This window comes from Charadrius vociferus, unplaced genomic scaffold (genome assembly GCF_000708025.1).
Source record: "Charadrius vociferus isolate BGI_N301 unplaced genomic scaffold, ASM70802v2 scaffold431, whole genome shotgun sequence".
NCBI classification, from domain to species: domain Eukaryota; kingdom Metazoa; phylum Chordata; class Aves; order Charadriiformes; family Charadriidae; genus Charadrius; species Charadrius vociferus.
Genome location: NW_009646943.1, coordinates 90,387 through 106,862, shown reverse-complemented (window position 1 = coordinate 106,862; position 16,476 = coordinate 90,387). Strand labels below are relative to the sequence as shown.

The 16,476-nt window shown below is 43.2% G+C and overlaps 1 protein-coding gene across 2 annotated transcripts in view; it reads right to left on the bottom strand.

The window, feature by feature from the left end:
* The window catches only part of FBLN5 (fibulin 5), a 50,447-nt gene that overhangs the window by 28,493 nt on the left and 5,478 nt on the right, over window positions 1-16,476 (bottom strand). For both annotated transcript variants that reach the window (XM_009895059.1, XM_009895060.1), the window contains one exon: window positions 15,446-15,688. In XM_009895059.1, the coding sequence (XP_009893361.1) occupies window positions 15,446-15,688 (243 nt within the window). The remainder of the gene's footprint in view (window positions 1-15,445; window positions 15,689-16,476) is intronic.

Below are 16,476 nucleotides of genomic sequence, written 5' to 3'. Positions count from 1 at the left end.
CTTCTTGGGAAGGCAGAGCTTCAGATCTCTACCCATGGCAGCAACCCTTGCCGGCTGCTCTACGAGCTGTCGTGATTGACTACAAAGAGAGTGTTTTGCTTGGCACTAAGGGCATTGGGGAGCTTATCAGGGGAGAAAATTGTTTTTCATATTTCATCTGAGTTTCAAATCTGTCCATGTGTCAGTGTGCTTTATAACAATCTCAAAAGCACCACAAAGCCAAGGTAATTCTTGTATAAATGTTAGGGCCTTTTGGGCTCTTTTGAAAGCAAAGAATGGGTAGTGGACAAAAGCCAGTGGAGAAGAAAAATCCTTGAGAATTATCCTCTGCAAATACTGGCTTCCAGGCTCAGACAGCTGTGTCCTCATTACTGTTAATAGCAAAGAGCTATGCATGTTGGGCAACATTCCCCTTTGAGTGTATACATAGCAAGCCATCTATTTATTTATTTCTCTGGTGGTGATCATTGGAAAATGCCTATAATCCCTGCTCAAATAACTGGCTTTAGCTCAGATTTGGCATTCGCTGTTCCATAATGATTGAGCCACATTTGCTTGCAATGTTCCCAAAATTGCCGCCAGCCGACTGGGTTGCAGACCTTCCTGGATAAATGAAAACTGTGTGGATATGGGAGGTTTACTTTGTTCCAATTAGTGTGTGATGTGGATGTCTACTGGCAATTCTCCTGCTCTCCTTACTCTCGGTTCACGGCTCCGTCGAAAAAGAGGTGTTTCATCCTAAAGGGCTTTTTCCCTTTCTCTCTCTCTCTTTGTTTTAAAACCCATTCAGTTACCTTTAATGCACAAATTAAGACAGAAACTCTCAAGATTTGTGAAATCCTGAGATAACAAGCCCTCAAAGCAGATGTGCTGAGCCTTTAGATGCAGAGAGTGGAGTTTTGTTTAGCCCCAAGGACTGCCAGTTTTGAGCAGGACCATGACAGGTTCTGGATGGTTGTGACTCCCAGGCAGGCTGAATATGCAGCAAAGAAAATTTCTAATAAAAGTGACCTGACACTTGCAGGAGTCCTGGCCCCCACCTGTCAATCAATAAATCAAACAAGATAAAGGCAGATCTTGTTCCTTGTACTGATCCTGCCATAAAACAGATGCGTTGATCTGGATAGCCTTGCCTGAATGTGCAACCTGTGAAACTCAAGATTCACTTTACACAAAAGCTGAGAACAAAATCCTTCACCTCTGATTATTACTTCTACTTCACTATATCAGCTTCCATCCAAAGATCTTACACCACTTCAAAATCAATGCTAAAACTCAAAGTCTATGTGACAAAGAGAATATAATTTTCATTTTAGGGGGGTCAGATAAATTAAAGGCTAGACCAGTATCAGTCACAGGCTCCAGCACTGCAGGCACTGCAGTCTCAGAACCATTGCACAAGGCATGTTAGGCATGACCTCCAGAAGTCACCTGGTCCAAGCCTCCACGTAAAGCAGGGGCGATACAGTCAGGTTGCTCAGGGCCTTCTCAAGCTGAGGTTTGAATTTCTCCAAGGATACAATGGTTAGCCACAAACTTTACAAACCTCTGTTCCAGTGTTTGACCACCTTCACAGTGATAACATTTCTCCTCATGTCTAATAACAATTTCCCATATTGCAACTTTTGCCTGTTCCTGCCCATTTGCACCTCTGAGATTAATCTGGCTTCATCTTCTCTACACACTCACATTAGACAGTTGAAGACAGCAAGCAATACAATTCTCTCACCAGCCTCATCTTCTTAAGGCAGAGTAAACCTTCTCAACCTCTCCTTGTTTGTTATGTGCTCCCACCCTCTAACCACTATGGTTGTCCTTTGCTGGACACCCTTCAGTATGCCCATGTCTTTCTTATTCCAGGGAACCAGTATGATTGGGAGAATTGGCTGCCTGTGAAGGCAACAGGAATCCACTGCACACTAAACTACCTCCTGGAGGTAGCTAAGAGAAAATACTTACAATTCTTCTATACATAGATTAGTAGTAATCCTTGTCATCAGCGTGGAACTCTCCTAGAAGCTGTTGAGGTGGCAGAACCAGTTCATTGGGTGCTGTACAAACACAGCTAGGACCAGGACTGCCCTACTCACACATACAAATCTGCACGTTTTTGTCCCTTAAGCTTCAAGGTAAGTCTACCCTCTTTGCAGCAGAATTCAGAAATTGCCGACTAGTGCTAAAGGCTGAACGCGTGGTCAGTCATATTACCAATGTCACAGGCAGTCCCACCAGCTCTCACAGAACCCATGAAAGCTCAGAAAGACATATATTCACATTGAGTGTTCCCTAACCAAATGGTTCAATTCCAAGAAGCCTGGCCTGAAAAAATATGTTCTGTTTGGGTAATTAAAAAAAAAAAAAAGTAAATAAATAAACAAAAAAGGCGACGTTCCCAACCAGCAGGAACGTTTAATGTCTGTGGTTATTCCTGGAGCAAACTCCTGCTCTTACTTTCCAGAAGGCACATCCCAGTGAATTTTCCATCACGTGGGCCTGCTGTAGTGAAAAGCTAAATTGCATTTTTTTCCTTTATTATAGTACTTTCCTTTATTCGCCACTTATTACCACTAGGTCTCTGGTCACTCAGACATGCAAGAGAGCAGGCACACTTTAGAAGGCCCAGTCTCCAGCAGAAGCATGTCTAGCAAATTCTTAGCATGATTAGCATTTTACCATTTGTAGTCTTCCTAATCATCTCTAATCAAATACTGCATACAGTGCTTAATTCAGCGTTTCACGTCCCTCCCCAGGTCAGAGGGACAGAACCACAGGTGGATCAGGTATTTCTGAAATGGTTCCATGTCCCGAGCTTCTAGATGTCAGCTTGAAATTTTGGTGGAGCAGAGTATGATGGTGTTTTGTATCTTGTGACAACATACATCCCTTATCAGCTTCAGAATGCACATGACCTGCTGGGCCATTTGATATACTACAAAATGTCAGCTGCTAATTACATTTAGAGGTATTCTCCAGTCTGCATAGGACATGTCTGTACCATATCTCTCTGGGCTCAAATCTACATTCAGGTTTTCAAAATTGTCTGGGGAATATGGAGACAAAATTTTCACTTTTTTCAATTGAAATCATAGGCAGGGTTGGAAGTGTTATGTGTAACCCTGTAAAAGTCTATTATTCTCTCATGCCACTTTTCATCTATGACTAGTTAAAACTCTCAAGAATGTCAATGAGCCAAATTGACATGTTACAAGTTGGGGAAAAAAAAAAAAAAAGAAAACACTGATTTTACTAAGCATTTTGCCCCAAAGTGCAACATACTAGCTGAATAACATAATACAGGTTTTACAAAACCCCACCTTCAAATAACACTGGTTTAGTGGGAAAGAACGCCTCCTTCCCAAAGCTGGCATGCTGCAGTCTTTTGGGAAGACTGCATGAAACCAACTGATATCTGTCAATACACAGTTCTGGGCTATTGCATCACAAAGTCAGCCCTGCTCTAATTTCAATCTGCTTCTGAATTAAAGCTCTGCTGATACATTTTGTACTATTCCTCCACTACAACATACCTAGTGTATTCTTGTATAACCTGATACACTGCACTGTCATAAAGGGCTTTACTAAGTTCAGTCTTAAAGTAATTTTCCTTCATTTCAGCAAATTGTAGCCTATTCAGGAATAATCATACTTTTGTACCACCCACCATACACAACTTCTGCTTCTCTGACGTTTACAGTTCCAATTGCTGTGATCTTACCCTAAGCTTTATAATATATTTAACTCTTTTAGTCAGTCAGCCTCAATAATGTCCCTAATTTACTGTTGCTCTATGCTGAGATTTCCATAAACTTATCCACATTTATCTGGTAGTAAAGTACTTTTACACTTACTCTCAGTAGGTTGGATGCATTCTCAGCAGAACATACCAAAGGACTATTCCCCTCTCTATTCTGGAATGAGAAGTCTCCCAGTCTGCCAGAAACTGCCCCGTGCTACACTGCTTTTGATATCACTGCCTTCGACTGTGCATCTTCCATCAGATGGCCATGTTTTAGGTTATATTTTCATCTGCTGCTGGGTTTCCAGTCCCTTAATTTCCTGACCACAATTGTAGCTTTTCTAGACTTCTGTGTATTGCTGTTTGTACAGTCCTCCCATTCTCTGTCACCTATAGATATGTGAGGGTTGTACCACAAAACCAGTTAATGCCTTTGATCCAACCCACAATTTACTGACTCACCAGCTAACGCTTCATTTACTCAGGGGGCTGGATGGAAAGCAAGAATTTTACTTCACACAAAAAAAAAAAATTAGAAAAGGGAAACAAGCTCAAAATATTAGAACAAAGCAGACATTAAAGTTGTTTCTTTTTGTGGAAAAAAAAACCAAACAACCAAAAGAACAAAAAACCAAAAGAACAAAACAAAACCACAAACCAAAAAAAAACCCCCAGACCAAATAACACAGTTAGTGTCAGATCAAGCAGTAGATCAGGGATTCATTCAGCCCCTGCAAGTTTATGAAGCACTCCTCTCCCCCTCCTTCTGGGCTCTCCATGTTTAGCTGAGGGACTTCTTTTATTTTCAGTATCTGAATGCCTCATGAACACAAATAGGTTTATTCTCACTGTACTGGCATGTCATTGATGTAGCACGGAGCCACAGAAAAGCTAAGGCAATTTTCCAGAAGGACTGATGAGTTTGTATATACACACTTGCAGGTGCCCAAACAAAGACACTGGACACACCCTGACTTTCAGAAAGTGCAGAGTGACTCTGCCTGAAAAACTAGAGCCCTCAAGGGATTGCAGCTGGTTGCTCCGATATTGTGATTCCTCAGATAAGTAGTCAATTCTGAAAACGATGTTGAGCAAAGAGGTCTGAGGGCACCTGCAGTCATGAGCTATGGTTGAGAAGAACTGAAAGCAGAGAGGGTTTTGCTGGTGTTAAAAGTGAAGACTGACTACAAGTCTTGTAAGGAACGACTGAGGGAATTGGGGTTGTTTAGCCTGGAGAAGAGGAGGCTGAGGGGAGACCTTATCACTCTCTACAACTACCCGAAAGGAGGTTGTAGAGAGGTGGGGGCTGACCTCTTCTCCCTGGTGAAAAGTGATAGGATGAGAGGAAATGGATTCAAGTTATGTCAGGGGAGGTTTAGATTCGATATTAGGAAACATTTTTTCACTGAAAGGGTTATTAAACATTGGAAGAGGCTGCCCAGGGAGGTGGTGGATTCTCCATCCCTGGAGGTGTTTAAAAAAAGTGTAGATGTGGTACTTCGGGACATGGTTTAGAAGTGGTTTTGTCAGGGTAGGTTAATGGTTGGACTTGATGATCTTAAAGGTCCCTTCCAACCTCAGCAAGTCTATGATTCTATGACTTCAGTGCATCTGGTCATCCTCAATGGGCAGCACATCCCAGCCAAAAGGCAGAACAGTGAAACTACTCCCCTGAACTGGGCTGGTGATGTGTAAATCCCATTCATCTTCCGGTAGCTTTATTTGCTTTGAAAAATTCTTTCCTCTCATTGAAGTACTAAAACGGGAAGCCAGTCAATTGGCAGATGAAGGGGTGAGAGCGTGTTAAACTCCACGCATCATCAGGCAGCTCTTATACCTCTGCGTGGCAGCTCTGTCATGGGTCCGGTGTCCTATGGACAAGACAAAGGAGCAATGCCAGCATTGCCATTACCTCTGCCTATAGAGTCTGGCAAAACATACGCTCCATCTGGCTGATTTATATTGGTAAAGGAGCCAATTCGTATTTTCTATATATTTTGGCTTAACGAACTAGATTGTGACATATAACCATGGCCAATTTCAGGCTGGAACCAAGCGAAAAGAAACAAAGCTGACCCAAAAAATATAAAGGCCAAGGCCAAGAAAAACGGTAACTTTTAAGGCATTGAGAACACTGCCACCTCTAGGCACTGTGGGTGCTGCAAACACAAGCAAAGGTTGACATAGGCCTGAGCAGAGGGCTGGTGCAGTTAAGGGCACTGAAATTAAATTGGTCTTCCAGGTAAAAAGAGACACTCTACCATGTACTGAACTCTGCATGTTATGCCAAAGAAGGCGTCACTCACGCAACCAAAGTCCCTGAAGGTCCCAGCAGAAAGCTAGGCATGGACTGTCATCCACAGCCAAAACAGACACCCCTAGGAAAACAGGAGAAGAGGAAGCCACAGAGCCAATGGGTTGGAGAAGGGTACTCATGAAGTCTGTCAATCTTCCAGCACCGTTAAGTGACTTAATTTTCTTTTAAGCCCGGTAATTGTCTCGTTGGCGGGACTGCCTTTCATGACAGCTATCCCACAAAGGAAAGCTCACGAAATCTGCTCCAGAGCAGACAGAGCTAATCGGCACATAGCGGCTTTAACTGATCTGGCACTGCTGTAATCCCTGGAAGTAAGACATAATAAAGGCAAGGCGGCCACAAAGCCCTGCATGTCAAACCGCTGTTCGCAGTGAGTCTAAGGAATCATTCAGAGATTAACAGCAGGGGTGAGAGCCCTGCCCTGACCAGCGCATGCCTGAAGATATGGCAGGCTGGGCACCATTACCACTTCTCTGAAGTAAGTCAGATATAACCTCCTGCCAACTAGCTCTTGGTGACAACTGAATTCTATGTGTTATCTGGCTCGGAGCCCGGTGACCAATAATGCCAAATTCAGAGACCAAGCTTAACCGAGGCCATTAAACCAACCAAAACCCAGTGTATCAGTTAAACCTCTTTCCTATGCATACCCTTTCCCTCTGCAGCCTCCAAAGTGCAAGGGAGATGGGATTCCTGGGTTCTTGCCACCTTGTACACCGAAGTATCAGAGTTCGCCGAGGAAGAGGGAAAACTGAAACACAGAGAGTTCACAGTCTACAGAGATTTCAACCTTCCTGTGCCTGGACTGGTGCCTGCACATCTAACAAGACATGGACATTGTCCCTTCTGTGCATATGTCCCTTCTCTGCATACAAACCAGCTATATTTTGTAAAGTGACACATTCTCCTTCAGCTGTCCCCTTCTGTATGGCACTGTGCTTCCCTCCTGGCTCCCAGCCTCAGTACAGAAGAAACCAGAAAACTTTTAATCACCCCTAGTAAGCAAGCGGTGACACTCCCACAGGCAGAATCCCTTTAGTTCACACTAAAGTTGAAAGCAAATTCAAACACTCCTGGCTGCCACAGTTTTTATCATCAGGTGATCTTCTGACCAGCTGTCTATTCTTCCCCCACAGTGCCTTAGAAATCCTTATCATGGTATCAGGAGTCTGGCAGGAGGAAAATATTGTGCCAGACTCCCTGACCATACGACACTTATGGTCAGTGGCTTAGGCTCCAGACAGATTAACCTAAACGTAATAAATTCACTGCAGGAACTTCTGCTCCAAGATCCTAAAATCTTCACCAAAGTCAAGGGGGACCATTGACACAGCTCTAAGAGGAGTTTTTGGTTTTCAGTTGACTTATCCAGCTGTCTACCCTGTATGACTGTAGTTCAGTCAAGTTCAGTTGGGGCTATACTGTAGCTGTGTTTATTTTATTTTCCCTTCTCACATCATCGTGCATTAATACGGTCAGTCGGTGATGCTTGAAAGGTATTGACATGCAGAATGATGGACTTGCACTTACTGTTACACCTTGCCATACCCAGGAGCTTGCTATTTTTCTTTCCAGTACACAGAGATGCCAGTTTTCTTAATAACATGCCAGCCTTCTTGGCTTGCACGTTATATTTCTTGGTTCAATTTGCCTTATTTCTTTGTGAGTAGTAGAAGCTTCACAAATAAATGAAGTGCTCGCCTGTGCTTTAACCACCAGACCGTACTCCTCCCACGCTGCACTTAGCGAGGAATGAGAGAAGGAATAATCCAAGCCACAGAGGGCTCAGTTTACCCTGCTACAGACAGATACATACAGCAACCTTTTCTATCAAGCCAACCCCTTCCACCACAGATGGATTCATTTCAGTGAAAAGTAGCATTTCCACCCTCATTCTCCTTGGTAAATTCTGCTGGGGGACAATACGTTTATTGGTGGTCAAACTTCTGTAGGAATGACCCTACTGATGGACCCTACTGCAGGGACGAGCTGAATCTTGCCTTTCCTCAGCCCTGGCCCATCCTCCCTTCTGGTGCAACGGTTTCCTGAGGGAGGAAGGAGCTCTGAGTGTTTTCAGATGTACCTTTTTACCCAGGAAGATTTTATGGTCAACTCATGATTACCTTTATGAAGACTGTTGGGTTTGTGAATAGATCAGGCCATCAGATCAGAAGCACCGAGGGCGGACACAGGAGAATTATAGTTATGTTTGCCTGGAGCTGTACAATGTGGATTTATCCAATGGGACAGGGCTATGTTAAGCCTGTCTCTTCTCTACAATGTTAATGATCCTTCTTCCGTTAGTCCCCTGGCATATGGTATTCTGTCTTAATGTACATAGTCTGTATTTTCCATGTCTTTATTTTACCTGGCTTCTCTAGTCTCATCATGTTAGATAATCTATGCTCAGCCATCTTGAATTGTGCTAAAACATGAAATGAGCACAGTATAAGTAGATGGTGACTGAAAAACAACAGGATCAAATAACCACTGAAAGCTTTTGTAGCACTGGTATTCCTGAAACAAATGGGAGATACCGGTAAGGTGTTGGGACGTCTCCTCTCCTCTAATCTACACAGGAACATAGGCAGAAGTGCCTAGTGATTTCCAACCAGTTTAGTGCAATGGGGAGGTAAATAAGTTCCACATGTCTCACTTCAAGCTTCACTGTTGTAGGATTATTAAACTGGGCCTTTTTTTTTCTCCTATTTACATATTTTTACACCATACTTGTCAGGGAGTTATCTCAACACCTAACATCTACTTGTGAAATTATCCTCGGTACAATCCTGAAAATGAATTATTATTTCATTTTACACAGAATGACCTGAGGTCCCAAAATATCCAGCATATTTGTCCATAGTAAAAGGAGGAACTGAATGCAAAATCCTCCAACCCAAGCCTTAGCCACCAACTATAGCTTCTTCTTGAGATGCTCTAGAGGCAACTTTTCTGTTGCTGTCACAGCGTGAGGTCTGAATTTATATTTCCCCCCACAAAACCCAACAGGAAAACCATCTTATGAATAAAAGTTACACACCATGGCCCTTAATTTAATCAGAAGTTGTCATCAATTACATACCCTTTCAGGAGGCTGCTCTCAACCTCTTGCAGAACCTATTTTCGTGCAATCTTTCTTTTTGCTTTTAGTTAATTTGGATGTGATGGCAGCACTGCCCAATCAGGGACCAGGCATAGCCTTCAGGAACTGTCCTTCAAAATAGCAAAAGAGATTGTCTCACAGACCAAGAGGAAAAGGGAAAGACACAGAGCTGAACCAAACAGTTTAAAAAGGCAATGGCAGGAGTGGGTTCCGTTTGTTTTTTTCTTTACTTCCAGGGCATAATTCCCCTCCTTTTCGTCCTCCTGTTTTTACATACCTGAAAAGTTCACTGTAGAAAAGTCACTACTAGGAGGTAGCCCGGCTTAGTGTCTAGGCCATTGGATGAAGAACTCTGAGCTCTACCCCCAGCACAGCCATGGGCCTGCTGCAAGACCTGGGCACCTCCTCTCAGTTCCCTGTAGCTTCATTTCCCTCTCTCCTCCCCAAACATGCACATCTGGCTCCTTTATTTTGCTTGAAAACTCATCTGGACATAGGCAGTTCTTAATGAGGCTGCACACAGGGCAGGCCAGTAGGATTGCAGGCTTGGATTTAGGTTTAGGTTTAGGTATGCTTGAAATATAAATGATAATGATCTAAAACCCATCTGTGCAAAGGTAATGTTTTGAAGGAAGGAGTTTCACTCCACAAGTATAGGACTGGGGACCTGTAGGTGGGGAATGTAGGAGGTCCTGGCAGTCTTTGAGAAATGAGGCCTTGAGGAACAATACTCTCTTACACTTGGAAAGACCATCTTTCTATTTCCCTCTGCTTTTGTGCTTCTTCCTTTTAGCTTTTGTTTTAAAAATAAAGACAATGCCTTTTTTTAATACCATTATATTGGGTTTGTATGGCAAGGTTTCGGGGGGGGCTGCAAGGGAGGCTTCTATGGGAAGCTGCTAGAAGTTTCCCTCATGTCTGACAGAGCCAATGCCAGCCAGCTCCAAGATGGACCCGCTGCTGGCCAAGGCTGAGCCCATCAGCGACAGTGGCAGAGCCTCTGTGATAACATATTTAAGAAGCAGAAAAAACCTGCAGAACACCAAGGTCAGTAAAGGAGGGGGAGGAGGTGCTCCAGGGGCCGGAGCAGAGATTCCCCTGCAGCCCTTGGAGAAGACCATGGTGAGGCAGGCTGCTGCCCATGGAGGCCCGTGGTGGAGCAGATATCTACCTACAGCCTGTGGAGGACCTCAGGCCAGAGCAGGTGGATGCCCAAAGGAGGCTGTGACCCTGTGGGAAGCCATGCTGGAGCAGGCTCCTGGCAGGACCTGTGGTCCCATGGAGAGAGGAGCCCATGCTGCAGTAGGTTTACGGGCAGGTCTTGTGACCCCGTGGGGGACCCACGCTGGAGCAGTCTGTTCCTGAAGGACTGCACCCCATGGAAGGACTCACGTTGGAGAAGTTCATGGAGGACTGTCTCCCATAGGAGGGACCCCACACTGAAGCAGGAGTGTGAGGAGTCCTTACCCCTGAGGATGAAGGAGCGGCAGAGACAATGTGTGATGGACTGACCACAATCCCCATTCCCCGTCCCACTTCGCCTCTGCGGGAAGGAGGTGGAAAAATCAGGAGTGAAGAAGGGACTGGCGGGCGGAAATTGTTTTAAGATTTGTTTTTTCTTTCTCATTATCCTACTCTAATTTGATTGGTAATAAATTCAACTAATTTCCCTGAGTCAAGTCTGTTTTACCCGTGACGGTAATTGCTGAGTGATCTCTCTGTCCTCATCTCAACCCACGAGCCTTTTGTCCTGTTTTCTCTCCTCTGTCCAGCTGAGGAGGGGAGTGACAGAGCGGCTTTGGTGGGCACCTGGTGTCCAGCCAGGGTCAACCCACCACATTTATTAACTCCTCTGGCCTCCTCCCTTCTTTCTACCTCTAGGTCATACTCATCTTGCTTTATGCTTATACCTTTCCTAGCATCTGCTTCTCTGGCTCTGCGGTCTGCTTTCTCTGACCCCTCCATTCAACCCTCTTACAAGCCTCTCCACCCCCACCATCTCCTCACATTGTGCATGTGCGTTAATGGGAAAGAAGCAAAAATAAGAGCCCACCCATTACAGTTCTTTCCACAATGCCCAGAAGGATCTGTGTTTGAGGCATGTTTTAAAGATCATTGTAAATCAGGAAACAGCAAGGTGGAGTGAAGGGAAATTGGAAAGAGCTCTCAGCTCATGAATGTATAATGCAAGAACATGGGCCCTCACTCCAGTTTAATCTTGCCAACAGTTACTAGACCAAGTTCCTTGAACAAAAAGTCATTATTATGACTAACCATTCTGTATTTATAGAGAAGTAGCGCTAGAAGACAAACAGTTCAAGCAGTGCTCTTGTGCTAGATGTTCTTTGCTTTTTCCTGTATGTGGTCTTTTATTCCAGTGTTAATTGTAGTTATAAATCATTCCCAACCTGCTTTGGAATGAGTTTACACAGACTTCGTGCTGTTTAAAACAGAGTACGTTCATACATACAAGATATAAAGCATTCAGCAACTCCAGGGGTAAAAATACCATGTATCAGGAATCAAACCCACAGAAGATTTAAAACGTAATTATGATTAAAATATGTCTCTGCCTGTTGCCACAAATGGTTACAGCTACTTCGGCACCACGCAGAGGACACTGGAGTGAGCAAAGTGGTCACTGACGGGTGTCTTTGGAAGGCACATGTGCCAGGAAAGATTTTGTTTTCGTGAAGGACGAGATCTGGAGATAAAAGTCTTGTTAAGACTGAGTGGTGAACAGGATGGGGAAGGAGCGTGGACACCTAACCCCAGTCTATGACCATCCAGGTCAGAAAGGATGAGGCCAAAAAAGCTTGAAAGGAAGAAGAATGGCTTGTATGTATTTTTTCGCAATGTTGGAATATATCAGCCCCCACGAGGGGGAATGTTATTCAAACCACCCGGGGTGCACATTCCTCTGAGAGCCAGGGAACGTGGAGCCTCAGCAGGCAGGACAGATGCCAACCCGGGACAGAGCGACCCTCTCACAGCCTTCCTATGTTCCTGTCAGCTCTAGCAAAAGGGGGGATAAAAAAAAAAAAAGCTTATTAAGTCTCATACAGCTTTCAGATCAAACTTTTATCCTGTTTCACTTTGGAAGTCTCTTGAACAAGCTCAGCGCTTCAAAGCTGAGGCTGCAAATCTCCCAGGGAAGGTTCCTGTGTTTAATAAGCTGTTTTGACTGGAATTCAAAGAGAAAGTAAAGATTTCTGTTGGCCTAACTATAGAAAATGTGGCCCAGACCTGTAACCCCATATCTGACCAGACAAAAATGTGGACTCTGTTAAAAATTGGAGATTTCTCAGAAACTTTGGCATTAGAATAGCTCTGGTTCCCCTGAAATCAATAGCAAAAAGTCTCATTATCTCTAATGGAAATACCTGTAACTAATTTTATTTGGAAAGAAGGTGCTGGAAGGTGGTGCCAGAACACCAACATAACAAACCTGTAAGTTATATAGTGCCTCAGCTACTGAGCAAAGTAGATTCCAGTTTACTCTTTTCAACTGTTCCACCACAAAATTAACCCTTGAAGGGCTTCGTATCCTAAGACCATGCTGAATGCTGACAAGCAGGGAAGCACAGAGCAACTGAAATACTATTAACATGATGCAATGCTTATAATTAACTTATAATAAGATGGATCCATGACTCAATTCAGACTTTCTTGAATGACTTGAGTGAAATGGTGGTGGTTTCTGAGGACCCTGTCAAGGTTCCTTGGTGCCTCATCTCCGAGACCTTCAAGCACGTTAACTGTTCACCCCTGTTAACTGCACCAGAAGTCCTGGAAACAGGGGATCAGTCCTTCCTACCACCACTGCAGTGAGACATGTGGTCATATCACTTCCCCGGGTGTCTGCACTTTCCATCCTAGGGCACACAGATACAAAAATAAATACTACATCAATATAGTGAATGTCTCCAGAGGATTTCACTAAATGAAAAATGAAATCTAACCCCAGCAGAGACCCCTTTGGTCGGACAGGTCTTGTTTTCTTTAAGTTTTGTTTTTCTTCCTCTAACACAAATATGATCCATCATCTGCCCAAATTCAAACCTCATGTAGACTTTCAAAAACTGCTTCCAGCTAACTGTGGTACTCAAATGCTAGTCGGTACTTTCCCATCTATTGTTGTTAATGTCTCTATTCACCGAACTTTCCCTCACAATTCAATTCCGGTATTTGAAAGTTAAAGTGACAGAAGTGAACAGCCCTGACTGAAGAAAGCATTACTCCTCACATTTCTGCCGGTGTGGTTAGCAACACATACGCCCTTTGCAGGTTGGAAAGTCCACTGTAAAAGGTTCCAACATCCACCTGTTTTGATTAGTATGGCTTGTGTGCAGCAGGCTAGAGAGAGTAAAATATAGAGCTTTCATTTCCCCTTTGATTTCAGCACTTCTTTTCCACTAACTGTCCCATTTCCTGATTCATCTACATCAAAGTTAGCAAAATGAAAACACTCCTGGCAGCTTACAAATCAGTAGATAAAATAACTGAGGTTGATTAATTTGCTAAGATCAGAAGGACTGGTTGCAATTTTCAAAGGGCTGGATAGTACACGTGCTTATTTTTACAGCTAACTCATCAGTTATCCCAGGATTTCAAACCTCCTCATTAAAAAACCTGGGTTTTTTTAATTTTCCGGTAGGTATTACTACCAGTGCTGGTTAAAAAATATGTTTTTCCCACCTTTAAGCATAATGACGGCAATGATTCAAATGCAGAAAAATTCTCCCCAAAGTAGCTGAACTTAAATCTAGACTCTTACAGCACCCATGAAGCATCATGGTCTCCTCACTAGGGGAGCAAATGAAGTACATCATCTGAAACCAAGTCCTGCCAGAAATTTCAGACAATAGGGCAGAATAAGCCTGAAAGACAAGTCAGCTTTAGCTTTTGTGTTGTTCTGCAGCAGCATTCAGAAAAGATATGTTCTGAGTTAAATGCAGTTTCTTAGTCTACAGACAGGCAAAATTCTCTGTTGAAAACTCCTATCTTCTGTAGTTTGGGCTTTTTTCTTGCCAAAGACCAGCCCTATTTCAAAAAAGGTATTAATAAAAATGTTCAGACAATTAGCTACATATAATAACAGATAAAAATCTCACTTTACCATCAGGACAACTGGGACACAGCAATAAGTAGTGGTTATAGGTTAACCTTGTGGTAGACCTGTGGGCTACGTCTCCAACATTTACCCTCAGCAGCTGTCAATGATCAGTTTGATCCTGATCTTTTGATTCCAAGTTGGCATTAAAAAAAATATTTTGGCTAGTGGAATTTACTTTAATTTAGTTCAGAAATTTTCTCTCCTTTCCTTCATAACATGATGTTTTCAAAAGCGAGTAAACCAAAGGCATATAATCTAAATCTCCCTTAAATTTGAGTAATACAGGAGGAGCTTATATCCAAGTTAAACAGAGTATGAAATGAAGTAAGTGGAATCAGAAGCTAGCAAAAGATGCAAAAGTAGAAAAACTACCAACACAATAAATTTTTCATAAGGTTATTTGGTTTTTGCATTGGAGATTGGGGAATATCAAGGCACTAAGATGATGTCAACACTCTGCTGGGGCAGCAATTCTTTCCGTGTGTGTTTGTATAGCGCCTGGATCAAGGGAGTTCCACTCTCAGCTGAAGTCTATAGTAATGGTAGTGCTAAAAATTGTGTACCACCCTGTAGATAAGCAATGTTTGTGCTCCTAAGGGCTCACAGTGTAAGTGAAGAGCGCAAAGCACGGGAGGAAACAACTCTTATTTATCCCATTTAAAGGAGGAAGACTGAGGTCTGGGAATCTGAACAAGGTCACATACTGCCAAGAACTGAATCAAGGTTTCCTCAGTCCCCACCTAGTGCTTTAAATGGAGGGCCACCCACCTTCTCTCTCAAGGACAGAATCATAAACATAAGAGGCATGACTTTGATGTGCTGGCAAATCACCTGCCATCAGATGGTAGTTTATCTCATAGAAACATTACTTCTCTCATAAAAGTGTGTTTCCTGATTAAATAGGACTAAATCTTATCTTAGCTTGCATTGAATAATGGCCATATGAAATGTAGATCTCACATCCTTTAAAAAAAAGTAGCCGAAATTCCAAAGACTGGGCTTGAGTGATACAATAATTAAAGGACAATTGCAGGACAATTGTTTCTCCAATGTCGGACAAGCTTTGGGGAGTTGGACTAGATGATGTCTAGAGGTCCCTTCCAACTCTGAAAATTCCTTGATTCTGTGATTTAATATAAATAAAAGTATAGAATAAAGATTTCTAGTACTTACCAGCACACTGATTGTTTTCGTCCAACTGGTAACCAAATCGGCAGATCAGAGGTCTTGTAACAGTGGGGTAGTTAGGAACAGGGCCTGGTGCTGGGGGCGGTGGATAAATATTTGAATAAGGGTTCAGATATGGTGACCGATACACTGGGTTTGTTCGGGGTACGCATAAATAGCCACCATTCTGGTTGACACACACCATATCTCCTCTGCAGGCCTCAGGAATAGTCCGACATTCATCAATATCTGGAAGGAAATTGCAAAAGTAAATGAGTGACTGCTTCTTAACGGGACCTGTCCGAAAAATAGTTAACATGTTTTTCTCAAGACTTTGCTAAAAAATTCGATAGTGTCTTTGAACAGAAAAGCTAATCCTTCCTTGTGGAGCCTCACTTTTCTTTTTTAGATCATACTAAAACAGGAAATATCCCATATATTCAACATATCCTGTGTTCTACTTGTTTTACTTCACTACTAGAGGGTAGAGGGAGAGGGGAAAGCCTGCTTTGTCATTCTATAAATGTTCAGTTTAAACACTGATTTACACATGGCTACAGCATGCTACTGCCTGTTCCTGCTAGAGGGTCTGTCCAAACCACAACACGCAGATCAGGATTTCAAACACTGGTGGTTTGGTTTGCCCAGCTGTGAAACTTGGACCCCGGTTTGGAACTCCCGAGCTCCCTCCCACAGAAAAAGTTAGGGATGTTCAGGTCTGGAGGATGTGGTTCAGGCCTCTTTCTCACTCTGATTGGGATTGTTGCTGAATTAAATTTAGAAAGATTCAAATGGTTTAGCCAAACTAAGCATTCGCTCGGTTCTCGGAGCACAGAAGCAGTAGGTTGCTATGACAGAGCAAGCAATCGGTTGCTGGTTTGTCCCTGACTGTTTGAGTGACTCTAATGCACGCAGAAGATGCTGCCCTGGAGACTGAATGCCATTGACAAAAAGATGCTACAGGGCAAAGCGTGTGTTTCCCTGTATCGCCTCAATAGTTCACTTGGGAGTTTCAAGCCTGAGCCGGTAGACTTTAT